General features: G+C 39.1%; 1 protein-coding gene across 1 annotated transcript in view; it reads right to left on the minus strand.

The window, feature by feature from the left end:
• Positions 1-18,874, minus strand: part of DIAPH3 (diaphanous related formin 3) — an 882,879-nt gene that overhangs the window by 580,952 nt on the left and 283,053 nt on the right. The window contains exon 6 of the mRNA XM_056555485.1: positions 3,206-3,280. Within this exon, the coding sequence (XP_056411460.1) occupies positions 3,206-3,280 (75 nt within the window). The remainder of the gene's footprint in view (positions 1-3,205; positions 3,281-18,874) is intronic.

The raw sequence follows: 18,874 nt of genomic DNA on the forward strand, positions 1-18,874 counted from the left end.
TGGCCACTAAGGGACTCATTTAATAAGGCTGAGAAGTCGAAAATTATAATAAAGTTGAATTGACAATTATATTTTCTGAAGAGTGAATTTAAAACAATCGGTGAAGATTCTAAATGGTCCAGGGCACAGAAAAGATATACATAGGGTGTTTCAAATCCATCATTCAGAAAAGCTGAAGAAAAAGAGTCAAACTAAATAGTTTTACTTCGCATACAATTTTGTGCTCTTCCGTACGCAGGTTTTCCTACAGCTCAGGGAACAGACAAAAGAAACAAGAAAAAGAAAGTTAAATACAGCTGGGGACTAAGTTTTGAGGTTCTGAAGAAAAAATAGTGCTAGACCATCCGGCCTTACAGAGAGGCTAAGTGCCGATCTGAGGAGTAATGTGCAGTAGGAATACTGTGTAGAGAAGCTGGAGTTTTTTTTTTTTACAGAACTTTTACAGAAGTGGTGCAGCAGAAATAAGATAAAGCATTGCTAATTTTACAGAACCAATTGATATCTTATTGCTAATAACAGCCACAACTGTAAAGCTAAGGTGATTTGCAGCTAATTTGTCCATAATAAAATATTCATATTTACAAGGGACAGGCTGTATCTTTAGTAATGATAGTTTATTGCGAGCATATACCGTATTTTTCGCCATATAAGGAGCACTTTTTCTTCCCCAAAACTGGGGTGGAAAAGTTGTTGCGTCTTATATGGCAAATACACATTAAAACCCTGTCATATTGCAGCGGTCCCTCGGCTAATACAGGACATCACCGTTCGCGGTGATGCCCTGTATTAACCCTTCAGACGCGGCGCTCAAAGCTGACTGCCGCGTCTAAAGCGAAAGTGAAACTAACCCGGCTGCTCAGTCGGGCTGTTCGGGACCGCCGTGGTGAAATCGCGGCGTCCCGAACAGCTTACAGGACACCGGGAGGGACCTTACCTGCCTCCTCGGTGTCCGATCGGCGAATGACTGCTCCGTGCCGGGATCCCCTGCATGGCCGGCGCTCTCCGTCGTCATCACGTCGTCGTGCACGCCGTTCCGTCATCCAATAGGAGCGGCATACGTAGCGGCAGAGATGTTCGGGAGCGACGGGGACACGGCGACATCGATGGAGGGCAGTGGTGATTAACGGTGACGCGTCCGGAGCGGCGGGGACACGTGAGTATTACCTCCTATACCAGTGGTCTTCAACTTGCGGACCTCCAGATGTTGCAAAACTACAACTCCTGGCATGCCCGGACAGCCAACGGCTGTCCGGGCATGCTGGGAGTTGTAGTTTTGCAAAATCTGGAGGTCCGCAGGTTGAAGATCACTGTCCTATACTTTACATTGTATTTGGTTGAGAATCTTATTTTTCAAGACTTTCATCCTTTATAATTGGGTGCGTCTTATATGCCGGAGCGTCTAATATGGCAAAAAATACGGCAACATAAATGTGTGATCAGTATGGGTCTGAACATTTGGACCCTGACCAGTCACAAAAAACATATGGACCACATTCCAGTATCAGATAGAGTGCACAGACAAGACTGGTGCTGTGTATAGTAAAAGGATATGACATTTCGTTCTCATAATAGGTTGTGAGAGACCCAATATACAGGCTTGTACAGATAACATATTGAGGCATAGCCCACCAATATTTAAATCTATGGAATTTGATTGACTCAAATAACATTCACTTGCCAACAGATAAAACATGATAACATTTTACTTTATTATGAAAAGAATTGTGTGAGCTCTTTTCTGTGCTATGAGCTGCATATGCACATTGGAAGATGCCTCGGGGCAATAAACAAATTATTCCTGTGCCAAAGTTTATTATTTTCCAAACTTATAAAATCTTGTTTTTCTCCTAAATTCAGGTGCCCAGGAAGCAGTGATGAACTGCTTAAGTGCTGCAGCATTGCCTCCTTTCTTCCCCGCCTTTTCCTGCCTTAGTACCAGCACCAAACTCTGTCTCTAAATCCTATGCCTGCACCAGAATTGCTAATGGCAGCACATGAATTGTTCCGTGAAGCCTTAGCCTAAAGCAGGGACTGTCACAATGTGCACATCACAGTCACAAGATTTAGAGATTGGTGCCTAATGGCATGTACAGACCTTGCCCTGAGGGCCCATGCCTAGGGCAGTATTTTTGAGTGTTAGGACTAAGAACTAGAATAAAAATAAATATATAAATAATGATAAATACTGTTTATGTACCGGTAGCTGCTGCTGCTAGGCTGTTCCCTGAGGGAACACATGTGTCAGAAAGGGGGAGGGCACTTTGCAGCAAATTTTCGGCAGCGGAATCTCGGCCGTGGAAAATACACTGCAGACCCTATTGACTTCAATGGGGTCTGCAGTGGAAATTCCACTGGCAAAAATTTGCCGTGGACAGCGTGCCAAGAGCCCACCCCTTTCAAACTCACAGCGGGAAACATGCTGCGAATTTGAAAGTAAATCGGTTTGCGAGAAGGAGCCCTTAGGGTGTATAAACAAGTACAGTATCTGCGCATATTTTATGCACAGGATCTGAAGCTTCAGCTTTTATGCTGCAAAGTTCAATGTAAACTAAAGAGATGGGCACCATCCCAGAGCATAAAAAACTGTCATTCCCGGAAGGGGCGGTAGCAGGCCAAGAGTATTAGGTTGGCAACAGCCCAAATAAATGGCCCTTGTAACTGTAGTAATGTCAGGCTGCTACTGCTTGGCTTTGTACCTGGATAGTTATAGAAAATAGGAAACCCAAGCATTTTTTCTCAAATAAAAAAATGGCACTGTTCCCATGTTTAATAAAAAGCTAGATAAAATGCCAAACAGTAATGCCATTTATTTACCGGTCTGTTACTGCCCACTCTCGGAACATACACAGTTTACTGTATGTAAGCAACCACATAACGTCTGTGTTATTATTGGACAGTTTTTCTTGCAAAGTTTGAATTGAATCGAGGTTTTACAGTTTAAGTTCAAATATCTTTACTTATTACCATGTAATGACAAGGGGAAATACAAGGATTTCCCATAGATACATTTCTATGTCCAAATATTATAGTTTTTAAAATTATGGAGAAGGGTCATTGGGATTCATAAAAATTCTACCAGTCTAAATAATAAAAGGTTAATACAGAGTTGTCATTGAAGGATATAATGCAGGGGTTGTATAGGTGTCTTTGTGCAGCATTTATTACATATTACAATTAAAAGTGACAAGTGAAATAAATATTTTACCGTTTTCCAGTCACCATCTTTTCTAAGATGTCTAAAAGTAATCCAAGGCCATCATGACCAAAACTTTCGACCCAACTGAAAGAGAAAAAGAATATAACAAATTCACAACTAGCTCCAACTACCTTAAATACGGGTCACATTTAATGCAAATGAGAAACATCTAGAAAATATATAAAGAGCTCAATACATCACAAGAACAACAACTCCAATTACATCAGTTAGCAATAAACTGTTTTCATTTATTTGTTTTCACAAAAAAAAAGATAAAACATGCAGAAACATACATAGAAATGGAAAACATAATACAGATGGACAATTAATGGAGAAAAGCTTGCCCTTCTAGTTTAATTTACAAGGCATTAGGAAAGTCTTCAGACCCATTCACTTTTTATTTTTTATTTTATTTTTTTACATTTTGTGATGTTGTGACCGTGTGCTAAAATAAGAAATCATGTTTCTCTCTCTCCCCCCCACCCCCCCCCCCCCCACCCCAGAATTCTGCACTCAGTACACCATGTGTCTTGTTTAGGAGAACCCTAAATCAGTGTTCGACAATTTATAAGCAAGGAAAAATTAAACTTAAAATAAAATATTAAACATGATTATGGATCATTAGCCAACACCCAAGAGTAAGAATACATATCCATCGACATCTGTTTTAGGGCACTTGTCCTTGATCAGTACAAGGGATGGTGCTGGTTGGCTAAGTGAAGGACAGTTGCAATGTGTCAAATCTGTCAAACCTTCCAAGAGAAAATATATGCAACTTAGCTCTCTTTTATAAGTTAGAAAGCTGGCATTTTTGTGGGCACCTAGTAGGGTAGGGTCATACATGCCGTATTTTGCAGCTGCATATTTTCGTACACATTGCAGTCAATAGGTAGAAAAATATGCAGCTGATTTTGCTACCTGTTGACTTTATTGGGTAGGAAAACACAGAGCAGCAAATACACAGCAAAATACCACATGTGTGACCATGTATATCCATGAATGCTTGACCTCTAAAAGGTCATTTAAACATGACTAGGCCTTATTAGCCAAGAGAGAAAGTAAAAGTAAAAGAATATCTGTTTCTGTATTCTTGACCCTCATCTATACACCAGTCAAGGGATCCTCAACACGTGGCATGGGATAACCACATTAATAAACTGGTTAAATGAAAATTATAGTTAAAAATAAAGATTTTATGTGAATCTGAATAAATGAAGACAATGTATGATGACACTGCAGTCTCTTGAAAGTTGACCAAAAAATGGAATATGAAAGGTAATGTGCCTGGATTGCTGTTTACCAACATTCCTGGAATGCACAAATCGTATAGCGTTGTGGCAATCCTTTACTTATCTACAGAAGGCATTTTATAGTAGATAAAGGTTATGTGCCAACCAATCACCTCTGCCCCTGCCAGCAGGGGGAAAAGGTTGGCACAATGCCTATGACAGGAATGCTGCCATGTAAGCAGACTGTAGCCTAGCCTGCCCTGTGCTGCAGATCTCAACTATTATGTTAAAAATGTTGCCATATGAAAGAGTTTAGACTGTGTTCTCAATCTGTATACTCAAATGTCTCAAAATGTGTATACCATAGGAGAAATTGTCAGGTGGCAATGCAGCTGTGTCTTTCTGGTCTTTCTAGATGTAATGCAGAGTCTTCCGTGATGTAGCACAGCCCTGGATTGTATCCTAAGAACCAAGCAACACTGTAATATCATAGCACACCATAGTTTGTACAAATAATCAAATCTTTATTATACAATAATTTCTCATGTACAGACCATATGACAAGAATTATTTATATAAAGGGACAATTTGTAAAAAACAATCACTAAAATGGCTCACTAGGAGTCAGGCGACGACCCTAGGGAGGGGCCATGGACCTCCTCACCTAGGAATTGGCACCCATCTTCAAAAATAGAAACAAGATGTGTACCTCACGCAGACATAAATAAACTAATTTACAGAAAATGTGAATACACTAATAAGACTAACACGTCAGTTTATTTATTGCTGCACCAATATCAAAGGGTTTATGTAGGGTTATGCAAAATGTATGGTGAGCTAAAAATTTGTCACACAAAATGTGGTTTAGATAAGGGGGAAGGGCCTAAAACTGCCTCTTGTGTAGTAACAGTGACCCAATCAGAGTATGTACCATTAATAACCACCCTCTGTTTTCTATCATGGAGTCAGTTATTTACCCACTTGTACATATTTCCCTCAGACCAAAATTATCTTACATGCCAGTCTTTTATATTGCAAAGTATAAAAGCTTTAAAAAAAAAAAAAAAAAAAAATAACAATATCCGGCAATTTCTCCCGGTCATGTCTTCAGCTCACCTCCTCATAAAAGCTGATCAGGACTGACCCCTAATAAACCTATGCCTATATGAAGTCACATTTATTTTTAACTAATTGGGCACTGTCATTTTAAACTGTTTACATTTTTTTAATAACCAATGTCCTAACATATTTGCAAATCATTTAATAAACTAACATAAGGGAGACCACTAAAATCCCCTTGTCACCACTCTGAAGGGTTAATCTCAATAAGTCATGTAGGTTTATAAAAAAAATTGATTAAGAGCCTTGGCTTGAAACATGTTGGCATTTACTTCACTTTTTATAGTGACATGTCACTTTTTAGCTACTGATGCTTTTTTTTTTTTTTACCATGGATTATTAAAGGTTAAGTTTTATTCATTGTTTTGCCTGCTAGCTTGACCTACCTTCTCTATCTTGCTCTTATAAAAAAAAAACTGTACATTAGATATCCTTCAAACAAATTACCAACGGCAAAGGTTAAACTCACCGCCTATAGTTTATATAACTTTTAAACTCTGTTTGAGAATTTGCTAAAAAAAAAAAAACAGGTCTGTGTGACAGACTGTAGAGCCTCTAAATATGATAACCAAGGGTTTGTTTATTACGTTACTTAACTCCCTTAGAACACGGAGGTGAATCCCATCTGAACCTGGCAATTTGTTCACTTTTACAGGCTACCACTCACTGCTCTATAGTATGTTTGTTAATCTCTGCTGTATTCTTTTTACTTGAGCATGGAACACTTAACACACTTGTTTACATTTCCTACAGACTATCTATTCAGAATAAACAATATCACAAGCTTAAAGATAAGACATTGTATATCATTTAATTAACGTCTCCCACATATCACTAATTTTTCTATTTAGTCATTTTGTAAAATAGACATTCTTAACTTTCCATATCTAGTAAGCTGGATAGCTGCTGTCCATGGTGCTAGTCTCGTAGTTACGCAACTTTATGCTTTATAGGCAGCCAGCAAAAGCAGTAGACACATTCAAATTTTCTCAAAGGATTGTAACTTGGTTGGCGTTTTACACATCATTGGTTGTGCAGATTTCAAGCTTAAGGAAGTGGCAGTACATGCATTATAGACAAGCAGTGGACAGATTTATAGAAGGGCTATAGACTTTCTATAAATACGTACACCACTTATTTTAGCTATCTAAGCAATGTTGTTTATAAAAGTGATAGTTACCCTTTAAATGGGCACTGTCAGATTCAGAAACTTTTGATATGTTTTACATCATGGCAAAACTTTTCTAATATACTTTCTAATATAATTCATAAGAAAATGTATTTTCTTTTTATAGAAATCATGGCTTTGTCAAAGCTGAAGCACAGGCATGGACAAAGTCCAGTAAGTGAGGGTGGGCTAGCACTCCTCCGTGCTCTCTCCTGTCTGATAGTACTCCTCTGTGCTCTCTCCTGTCTGATCGCATTCCCCTGTGCTCTCTCCTGTCTGATAGCACTCCTCTGTGCTCTCTCCTGTCTGATCGCATTCCCCTGTGCTCTCTCCTGTCTGATAGCACTCCTCTCTGCTCTCTCCTGTCTGATAGTTCCCCTCTCTGCTCTCTCCTGTCTGATAGGACTCCTCTGTGCTCTCTCCTGTCTGACAGGACTCCTCTGTGCTCTCTCCTGTCTGATAGGACATGGGAGAGCACATAGGACTATTATCTGGATTATTTTTTACGCATTTGTGGCTTAGTAGCTTAATTGGTTAGGGCTTAGCGTAAGCACATAATACTTCTAGCGCTAGCCCCACTATTACCTCAGTACCCTCCAGGTGTAATGGGAAGAGCAGGTACCAGCAGTCCATCCCTCAGACAGTTCAGTAACATTTTTATGAAAAAAAAAGAATTTCAAATTCTTCTTTCCGATCTAACCTGTTGTAAAACTACAGCTCTCATCATGGCTGGACAACAAAGGACATGATTGAAGTAGTAGTTTTGCACAACTACAGAGCCACAGACTAAGTACTGTATCCCCAACATGTGGGGGGGGGGAAAAGGATGATCCAGCACTTGTGTAAAATGTCTAGCTTTATTTGTACATCACAATAAAAACATTGTTCACACCAGTGTACCAGGGAAAGAAAATCTGGAGGCATATCGAGTGGATCCCCGTTCTTTATCACAGATATAAGACCTCCAGTCCTGACTTCCTAAAATTGGAAGAGGAAGTGGTGTGGAAAAAACAATCATTACAAACATGAATAGAATAAAATACAATTAAGAACAACATGAAAGTTACTGGGGTCAGCACACTAAATATGTGCAGAAATCAGCACAATGTCACATCGGTAAAAAAAAACACATATGAAATTGGTGTACTACCAATAGATAATGTGTACCCTTAGAAACCTGTGCATAGATCCTTAACACATAGTGAATCTATACAGCTTTACATTATGCATATTGCTGTTTCAATTTCAAAAAGGATCAAAGGGGATCAAAAATGTAGAAACAGTATATTAATGAGTTTAAATAAATGTAATACCAGCACTTCAAGCTACGCATCACGCACTTTCAATCATAGTGTAACAGTAGCTCCTGTCTAATATTTAAACCTAGAGGTGCACGTGTCCAGCATGAATGGCCAAGAGGCTTCTCTATTTAAAATTATTTTTTGAAGGTCCCCTCCCTTATGCCTGATGTCACCTTTTCTATAGCATAGGCTACAAATGTATTTTTGAGCAGTCATGCTTTTCCACAAAATGGACAGAAGCACCTGACTTGGAACAGGTAATGTTAGTGTTGATGTCACAGAGATGCTCCATGATACGTGTTTTACATTTTCATCCAGACACCCATTATACTTTAATTAAAACTGGAACACTCTGTGACATAACGGTCGTGCTGCAACAATTTAAATGTTTATTTTATATGATATTCAGTACTACCAGATGTGTTTGAAAAGGTTTTAGTAATATTTACATATTGACATGTCTTACATGGAAATCTACCACACCGGTAAAAATCATTGTGCTGAAGCCACATGTTAGAAACCTGGGGGCAAGCTGATCATCTAGTGTAGGAGAGTGTATGTAAACAACAGAACAACCGGTCGAGAGAACCTGGGAGCAAGCTGATCACGTAGTGTAGGAGAGTGTATGGGAACAACAGAACAACTAGTTGAGAGAACCTGGGATAATGCTGCGTCTTCCATTTTTATATGTAAATTTTTCATCACTGTGCTCTTAGTTGTGCTAAAAAATGGAGAATACGTTAACACTAGTACTGGTTTTTGGTTCATCTCACTGTTTTTTATTTTGACTAGTGTTTGACAATAGTTGGGACCGTTCCTTCTGTGACACTATTTTTTCAGCACATACAATTTGCTTATTAGAAAAACATCTTTGTTTCAACCGGTTAATAAATCCTTCCTTATGCTGGCCAAAAAAAAGTGTGACTATCACTATTTCTTTTTAAACGTGTCATTTCCCCCACTGGAATAGATCTTATAGTATGACTAGGATAATTACTGTCTGCTCCAAGCAATATATTTACCGAGTTAGGCTTCCTATAGGTGACTGTAATAATTTCAAAATCATCATTGACAGTGAGATTTAGATCCAAAAATTAAACACTGTTGGAAGAGCGATGATATGTAAATTTTAGATTGTATGAATTATATTGTATGTAAGTGATAAAAAGTGGTACGGAAGGCCCATCTCCACTCCAAATGAGTAGAATATCATCTATGTATCTTCTGTACCACTGTAGCTGTCCAGAGAAAGGGTTATTGACATTATAGATGTATTAATGCTCCCAAAACAACACTGAGATTGGCAAGAGATGGGAAGTGCCGAGCCCCTATTGAGATGCAGCAGCATTGCAGGTAATATGCCTGATCAAATGTGAAAAATGTATGTGCCATAAAAAAATGTGTAACTTGTATTATAAAATCACTAACTCAGATTGTGTGTATACCTGCTATACAATTTCAAATGGAAATCCAAAGATATCAAGCGACGTCCCATGAGATACTGGTATACAGCGACATAACGTCACTAGTAACCCAGTGCCTACCACTAAGTAATCACTTTGGCTCACAGTAATAGCCCCTTAAGCTACACCTTCTTGTAACAGTCGGCTAAATGTGTTACTTAACTCCTGTGTGGGGTTGCTTTCCAGTTTTCTGTACGTGACAATATCTTCAAGCATACTTTGTATTTGTTTTTTAGAACTAGCTGTGTCCATTACAGTAACCATACCGCCTTTATCAGAAATTTTGATGGTAAAATATTTGTCCTGCCATAATGTACGAATGGTTTTCCGTTAGTGCTGGGCGGTATGACCAAAAATGTGTATCACGGTATTTTTCAAACTTATGGCGGTTCCACGGTATTTGATGGTATTTTTTTCCACTCATTTCCCCTTTACCATCATACTCTTCCCCCCCCCTCGAATCAATCATCAGCCACAGTGCGCTGGGGAACTAATCATATATGACCCGCCCCCCACGAATGAATGAACTATCAGCCACAGCGCTGTCCTCACATCCTGGGACTAATCATGCTACCCGCAGGCACTGATCTCCTTTTCCTCCTGTGAGCCGCGGCGCTGAAAATGAATGAGTTGTGAGCCACGGGCGCTGGACGGAGAACAGAAGCTGTCAACTTCCTTGCAAGCGCTGAAAGCCAGTGGGCCTCAAGCACTGCAGAACTTCAGAAGTCCGCAACCAGGAGGTTGCTGCGGTCAAGCGCAAATCCCGAAAATACAGCAGCAGCCTTAGTGACAGTGAGTCACTGTTGAAATTATAGCGCCCGATGCATGAAGTTCCAGGCACCGGGCAGGTGAATTCTTCAGGCATTTAGCCCTGCTTCAGGCAAGCAGGGCCAAATGCCTGAGGAATTCACATATAACGGGGCAATCGGTTTTGCCCTGTAACTAAACTCCTATAGGATGAAGCCTATAGCGAGCCGTGCAGGACGACAGCGTCCCGGCATAGGCATGCGCGATGACGTCACTCATAACGCGCACCTCCAAGGATGAGGTCCAGTAACAACAATGACAGCCGAACCCCTGAGCCTGCCGGAGCGCACAGGGGGGTGGAGTGCAAGTAGCCGAGGATCAGAGAAATTAATGGAGGGGGCGTGGCGTGACGTCATGTCCCCGTCTTGGAAGCCCAGATGTTTCTGAAACTTCAGACGCAGCTACGCATAGAATGCGGGCTACTGCAGGGAGATCACGGGGGGACTCAGCAGCGGGCCCCCCGAGATCAGACTTCTTATCCCCTATCCTGTCCATAGGGGATACAATGTTTTTAGCCGGAAACCCCTCATAGAGTGTATATGAATTGCCTTTGCAAATACTCACAATTGATTGTGTTATCTTAAAACATCTATATCAGACTTTTCTTTCTTATGTATCAGCGAAGTTTATACTTTCTTTCCTTCTTTACCAACAGGACATACGAGTAATGACCTGTACTATTTATGATCGGTTTGATTAATGAATATAAAATGGACACTATTTTATTTATTATAAATTACATGTTTCAGGTTTTTATGAACTATCGGTTAAGTTTTTATAAAAATTAAGTGTTTCAATTTTAGCTATATTGAAGCTGCCATAAGGGCCCAGTGAATAGTTCCTCGTGATCATCTCTTGTAATAAATGCTAATTCATCTATTTTGATATTTACATTTACTTATATCATAGTTACCTGTCAATTACCTTTTCTCTATTCATGTTCACACCTCCATCTACAACACTACACAGCTTAACTCAGTATTACCTTGAAGGACAGTATACCACAAATTTTCTTCTATAACACTTGAATTACTTTTTTTTTACGTATAATTACTTGTTCATCATTTTCTATATACCGTAATCCTTTATCTGTACTTCCAGTGGTTCTATTAGCATTATATCTTGAGGAATGTATATTTTTTTTTTTTTTGCTTTCTACATTTATATTTCACGGCACCTTGGGTAGTGTGTTATACAGTAACATTGGTATATTCCCTCACTTACCTTTCGTAAGTGTGAACTTCACAGATGTTTTTCTTTTTTTAATATGTATTTAGGTTTATAAGAGAGAAAGTGTACTAGCTCTCAAGGACAGAAATAGAATGTAAATGTGATGTTGTGATATAAGTGTGAATAGGAGATAGTAAGTAGCCTAAAAATGTCCTAAAGTATATATGTAGTAAGGAACTATTTCAGATGTGAGTTTAAAACATAATTTATTAGTAGATACTATAATTAATAATATACCAAAGTGGATGCCAGCAATTCACTCTGGTAAAATGTGTATAAAAACCACATGTAACAAGTTCAAACAAGATTACACACTGCCAACAAGTGACCAGAAATTGGCCACAGCTTAGAAAAGATGGTAGTCCACAGCAACAGAAGGAAAACTTAAGGTAAAATCAGAGAAGCGCTGAAGCACCACAAGAAGTACCCACTCCTGCAGCGCTACTGATGTGTGCACTATATTACTGGTATTTGTGCCAATAATCACACTTGAGCATCAAAAAGATTACTGTGGAAACTGGAGATATTCCAAGGCAGCCTCCACAGTGATAGTAATAGTGGTGGGTGAGACACTGTAGCGTGACTCGGCAGTCGGAAAAGAAGGTAATCCGGTTCACTCACCCACCCTTTGGATCGGGAGGAAAGACGTCTACAGTCTTCGGGTCCCCGCAAATAGCGCCGGTGTTCTTGCTTCAAGCGGGGAAGTCTGCAGCGAGACACACCAGCCCTGCTGGTAAGTGATGTCTTGGTGTGCGTGATACCTTGCTGTGCGGGTCCTTGTGGAGATTTGCGTACTCTGATGATGCGCAGGATGAATGATAGGCTGTGAGGCTCTGCCAGAATGGTGGGTTTGAACCCATATTTCTTTACTACATATATACTTTTGGACATTTTTAGGCTACTTACCATCTCCTATTCACACTCCTATCTCCTATTCCTGTTTATACTACTACATCACATTTACATTCTATTTCTGTCCTTGAGAGCCAGTACACTTTCTCTCTTATATTCCCCCTTTTTTTGCATGCAGAATTTATTCTTGCCTGTTAAAATCCTGGTGTAGCCGTTAGGGGTCTACACTGTACCAGACTCTCGGAAAACCTACCAGATTGAGCACACTCACCATTGTTTTTCATCATATTTCTTTAGGTTTACTACTCAAGTAATGTTTTTGTTAACGGACCTAAACGCCACGTAATCAAAGTGTCATCAGACAATCCCTTCACATGTACTGTCATTGACGCATGTGCCGATGACCGTACACACGAAGAGCACTACAATTCCGCTGGCTTTCCTGCAATGATGTGAGTTATGACAACCCAAGCAGCAGCATGTGTGGTGGGAACATGGAAAGGTCGCACAGCGCATGCTCCAGTTATGACCTGTACTTCTGTCACTTGACAGCATTTAGCTGTAGCACGACTGAGCCGAACATAAAAAAAAAAGTACAAGTTTCAGAATGACAAGATTTTCTAAACTAGGCCACTTCTTTACAGGGTTAATACATAACAAAAGAATACAAATGTGTCTACCATTAACAATAATTGTTTAGTGTCAGTCAACAAAACAATGTGACATGTTTCAAAGAACAAAATGTTCTTTACCTTATAAACCTGTGTATTAAAACTATGCTGAACATTATCATCAATAACCTTCTCCTCTACAACACAGGACCGAGATCCAAACAATATTTAGGGCACTAAAAGAATTTAATCTGTTAAGTAAAGGGCAGGAATTAGTCCTTGTGATGTGACAACAAATATGTTTCCTTGGCATAACGCTGGAATATTTTCTAATGACATTAAAAGTAATTTTTCTGGACCCATCACATAGTTATGCTGATACTTCAACAAGGAAAAGACAAAAGGTTTGTTTGCTGTAAAGCATACAGTTCATAGAAGAAGCACTTCACACTTATTGGTTTGGAGGGGACGCAAACATTAGGAATATAAAGTGTTAGAAAAAAGAAATCAGGAGAAAAATTTATTGTAATATAATTCAGAGGTCATATGCCAGATGAATAATTTTATTTTTCATATGCACTGTTTGGTAAGCATAGCCAGGGTATGTTCTAGTTATTGCTTAGCAATAACCACTTCAGTACACCGGTGTCACCTTCAGATAGTGTCGCATTTGTAGAAACTCGTGTGTTAAAGGGGTTATCCAGCATTCGAAAAACGGAGCCGATTTGTCTGAAGGTTGGGTGTGGGTTTTGCAGCTCAGTTCCATTGAAGTGAATGGAGCCAAGTAGTAATACCACACACAACCTGAGGAAATGTTTGGTGCTGTTTTTGACAGAAAATAGCTCTGTTTTTCTATTACTGAATAACCCATTTAACCCCTTAAGAACCGAGGGTTCTTCCGTTTTTGCATTTTCGTTTTTTGTTCCTTGCCTTTAAAAAAATCATAACTCTTTCAATTTTGCACCTAAAAGTCCATATGAAGTCTTATTTTTTGTGCCACCAATTCTATTTTGTAATGACGTCAGTCATTTTGCCTAAAAATCTACGACAAAACAGAAAAAAAAATCATTGTGAGACAAAATTGAAAAAAAAAAAAACTGTTTTGTAACTTATGGGGGCTTCCGTTTCTACACAGTACATTTTTCGGTAAAAATGACACTTTCTCTTTTTTCTGTAGGTCCATACGATTAAAATGATACCCTACTTATATAGGTTTGATTTTGTCGCACTTCTGGAAAAAAAATAACTACATGCAAGAAAATTTACCTCTATAAAAATTTTTGCACGTATGGGGCGGTATGAGGGCCCATTTTTTGCGCCGTGATCTGAAATTTTTGCATTGATAGGACTTATTGATAATTTTTTCATGATATAAAAAGTGACCAAAAATGCACTATTTTGGAATTTGGAATTTTTTTTGCGTGTACGCCATTGACCGTGCGGCTTAATTAACGATATATTTTTATAATTGGGACATTTCCGCACGCGGCGATACCATATATGTTTATTTTTTTTTATGTACACTTTTTTTTAGGGGGGGTGATTCAAACTTAATAGGGAAGGGGTTAAATGATCTTTATTCACTTTTTTTTTGCAGTGTTATAGCTCCCATAGGGACCTATAACACTGCACACACTGATCTTTTACATTGATCACTGGTTTCTCAAAGGAAACCAGTGATCAATGATTCTGCCGCTTGATTGCTCATGCCTGGATCTCAGGCACTGAGCAGTCATTCGGCGATCGGACAGCGAGGAGGTAGGTAAGGACCCTCCTGCTGTCCTGTAAGCTGTTCGGGATGCCGCGATTTCGCCGCGGCTATCCCGAACAGCCCACTGAGAACCGGCATGCTTTCACTTTAGATGCGGCGTTCAACTTTGAATGCCGCGTCTAAAGGGTTAATAGTGTGCGGCACCGCCATCAATGCCGCATGCTATTAGCCACGCGGTGGCCCCGCGTTATAGGTCGGGAGCGGACACATGACGTTCCAGTCATGTGTCCTTAAGGGGTTAATACTAGTCACTAGCTATTCAGAATTGTGCACCTGCAGACACAAAATAATACTGCTATTAACAATTTAATACATGGCCAGAAACAGGAGTAAAAAATAAAATAAAATACAAATATATATATATATATATATATATATATATATATATATGTTTGCTATCAATTTAACAACAAAATTTCCAAATGTACCAGATCTATCCATGATGACAAGAATAAAAACCTCTCATCTGTGCACCCATAAAATGGGTTATAAGGAGGTTGACCACTGAAAGTTTCAGATTATTAGAACAATCCAGCCCCCTTCCCCAGCTCAATAAAATGGAGATTTGACATGCACAATGCAGTTCCACTGTATGGGCCTGATTAAGATAGCCGAGCACTTTACTTGGGTATGTAAGGCACAGAGTTGACTGGAGTGTCCAACCTCCATTAAATTGGGAAAGTAGTTATGGGGGTACTGGACCCCCATTCTTGTTATTGGTTAGGGTTTCGTTGGCTGGGTTTCTATTAATCAAAATAAATAGTTAACCTTTACTAAATGGTACTTATAAGGACTGGAAAGGTCATAATCCAAAAAACAAAAATTAGAGATTTGCACAGCTCAGATGGATAGCTAAATAAATAAATTTAATTAATAAACTAAATTTTCTAATGACAGATCGAGAAATTTATGTATTTAAAAGAAAGCCATGTCACTGCGATGGATCCATTTTACAACAGACCTACAGTCATGGCCATAAGTGTTAGCACCCCTGAAATATTTCTAGAAAATGAAGTATTTCTCACTGAAAAGGATTGCAGTAACACATGTTTTGCTATACACATATTTATTCCCTTTGTGTGTATTGGAACTAAACCAAAAAAGGGAGGGAAAAAAAGCTAATTGGACATAATGTAACACCAAACTCCAAAAATGGGCTGGACAAAATTATTGGCACCTTTAACTTAATATTTGGTTGCACACCCTTTGGAAAAAATTACTGAAATCAGTCACTTCCTATAACCATCAATAAGCTTATTACACCTCTCAGCCGGAACGTTGGACCACTCTTCCTTTGCAAACTGCTCCAGGTGTCTCTTATTGGAAGGGCACCTTTTCCCAACAGCAATTTTAAGATCTCTCCACAGGTGTAAATTGGATTTAGATCTGGACTCATTGCTGCCACTTCAGAACTCTCTAGAGCTTTGTTTCCATCCATTTCTGGGTGCTTTTTTTTTTACGTATGTTTAGGGTCATTGTCCTGCTGGAAGACCCAAGATCTCGGATGCAAATAAAGCTTTCTGACACTAGGCTGTACAGTGCGATCAAAAATCCATTGGTAATCCTCAGATTTCATGATGCCTTGCACACATTAAAAGGCACCCAGTGCCAGAGGCAGCAAAACAACCTCAAAAACATCATTGAACCTCCACCATATTTCACTGTAGGTACTGTATTCTTTTCTTTGTAGGCTTATTCCGTTTTTGGTAAACAGTAGAATGATGTGCTTTACCGAAAAGCTCTCTCTTAGTCTCAATTGTCCACAAGACATTTTCCCAGAAGGATTTTGGTTTACTCAAGTTCATTTTGGCAAAAATGTAGTCTTGCTTTTTTATGTCTCTGTGTCAGCAGTGGGGTCCTCCTGGGTCTCTTGCCATAGCGTTTTATTTAATTTAAATATCTATTCAGGAAAAAGCGAGCTGCAAACAGTGCACACCCAAAAGGAATTTGAATACAAAAAACTTTATTCATAGAAACCACAATAGAGACACATACATCTAAAACCATTTAAAAAGGCTCATTAATGAGCATGATAACATCACAGGGGAAGGGGACATGACGCCCACAACCCTGCCCTAATTCCAATATACAGATAAAGCTAGTGCTCCTAAAGTGGTGTGTAAAGGATGACAAAATATCATAATATATGAGTGGAATAAATATAGTGCAAGTATCATAAATAAATAATACAGAAATAAGAAAACCACAGACGCAGGAGCAGTATTAGGATAGCAGAAGGGCAGGGAAACCGGAGCCCCGCGCGTTCCGTCACTCCTAGGTGACTTCTTCAGGGGTATATACAAGGATTCTCACCTAGGAGTGACTGAACGCGTGGGGCTCCTGTTTCCTTGCCCTTCTGCTATCCTAATACTGCTCCTTCGTCTGGTTTGCTTATTTCTGTATTATTTATTTATGATACTTGCACTATATTTATTCCACTCATATATTATGATATTTTGTCATCCTTTACACACCACTTTAGGAGTGCTAGCTCTAGCTTTATCTGTATATTGGAATTAGGGCAGGGTTGGGGGGGGGGGGGGGTGTCATGTCCCCTTCCCCTGTGATGTTATCAGGCTCATTAACCCCTTAAGGACCGAGCCCTTTTTCACCTTAAGGACCGGAGCGTTTTTTGCAATTCTGACCACTGTCACTTTAAACATTAATAACTCTGGAATGCTTTTAGTTATCATTCTGATTCTGAGATTGTTTTTTCGTGACATATTCTACTTTAACTTAGTGGTAAAATTTTATGGTAACTTGCATCCTTTCTTGATGAAAAATCACCAAATTTGATGAAAAAAATGAAAATTTAGCATTTTTCTAACTTTGAAGCTCTCTGCTTGTAAGGAAAATGGATATTCAAAATATATTTTTTTTGGGTTCACATATACAATATGTCTACTTTATGTTTGCATCATAAAATTTATGAGTTTTTACTTTTGGAAGACACCAGAGGGCTTCAAAGTTCAGCAGCAATTTTGACATTTTTCACAAAATTTTCAAACTCGCTATTTTTCATGGACCAGTTCACGTTTGAAGTGGATTTGAAGGGCCTTCATATTAGAAATGCCCCATAAAAGACCCCATTATAAAAACTACACCCCCCAAAGTATTAAAAATGACATTCAGTAAGTGTATTAACCCTTTAGGTGTTTCACAGGAATAGCAGCAAAGTGAAGGAGAAAATTCAAAATCTTCATTTTTTACACTCGCATTTTCTTGTAGACCCAATTTTTGAATTTTTGAAAGGGGTAAAAAGGAGAAAATTTTTACTTGTATTTGAAACCCAATTTCTCTCGAGTAAGCACATACCTCATATGTCTATGTTAATTGTTCAGCGGGCGCAGTAGAGGGCTCAGAAGGGAAGGAGCGTCAAATGGTTTTTGGGGGGCATGTCACCTTTAGGAAGCCCCTATGGTGCCAGAACAGCAAAAAAACACACATGGCATACCATTTTGGAAACTAGACTCCTCAGGGAACGTAACAAGGGGTAAAGTGAACCTTAATACCCCACAGGTGTTTCACGACTTTAGCATATGTAAAAAAAATATATATTTTTTTTACCTAAAATGCTTGGTTTCCCAAAAATTTTACATTTTTAAAAAGTGTAATAGCAGAAAATACCCCCCAAAATTTGAAACCAAATTTCTCCCGATTCAGAAAACACCCCATATGGGGGTGAAAATTGCTCTGCTGGCGCACTACAGGTCTCAGAAGAGAAGGAGTCACATTTGGCTTTTTGAAAGCAAATTTTGCTCTGGGGGCATGTCGCATTTAGGAAGCCCCTATGGTACCAGAACAGCAAAAAAAAAACACATGGCATACCATTTTGGAAACTAGACCACTCGGGGAACGTAACAAGGGGTAATGTGAACCTTAATACCCTACAGGTGTTTCACGACTTTTGCATATGTGAACATTTTTTATTTTTTTTTACCTAAAATGCTTGGTTTCCCAAAATTTTTACATTTTTAAAAAGGGTAATAGCAGAAAACACCCCCCAAAATTTGAAGCCCAATTTCTCCCGATTCAGAAAACACCCCATATGGGGGTGAAAAGTGCTCTGCTGGAGCACTACAGGTCTCAGAAGAGAAGGAGTCACGTTTGGCTTTTTGAAAGCAAAT

The sequence above is a fragment of the Hyla sarda genome, chromosome 2 (genome assembly GCF_029499605.1).
Source record: "Hyla sarda isolate aHylSar1 chromosome 2, aHylSar1.hap1, whole genome shotgun sequence".
In the NCBI taxonomy this organism is placed as follows: domain Eukaryota; kingdom Metazoa; phylum Chordata; class Amphibia; order Anura; family Hylidae; genus Hyla; species Hyla sarda.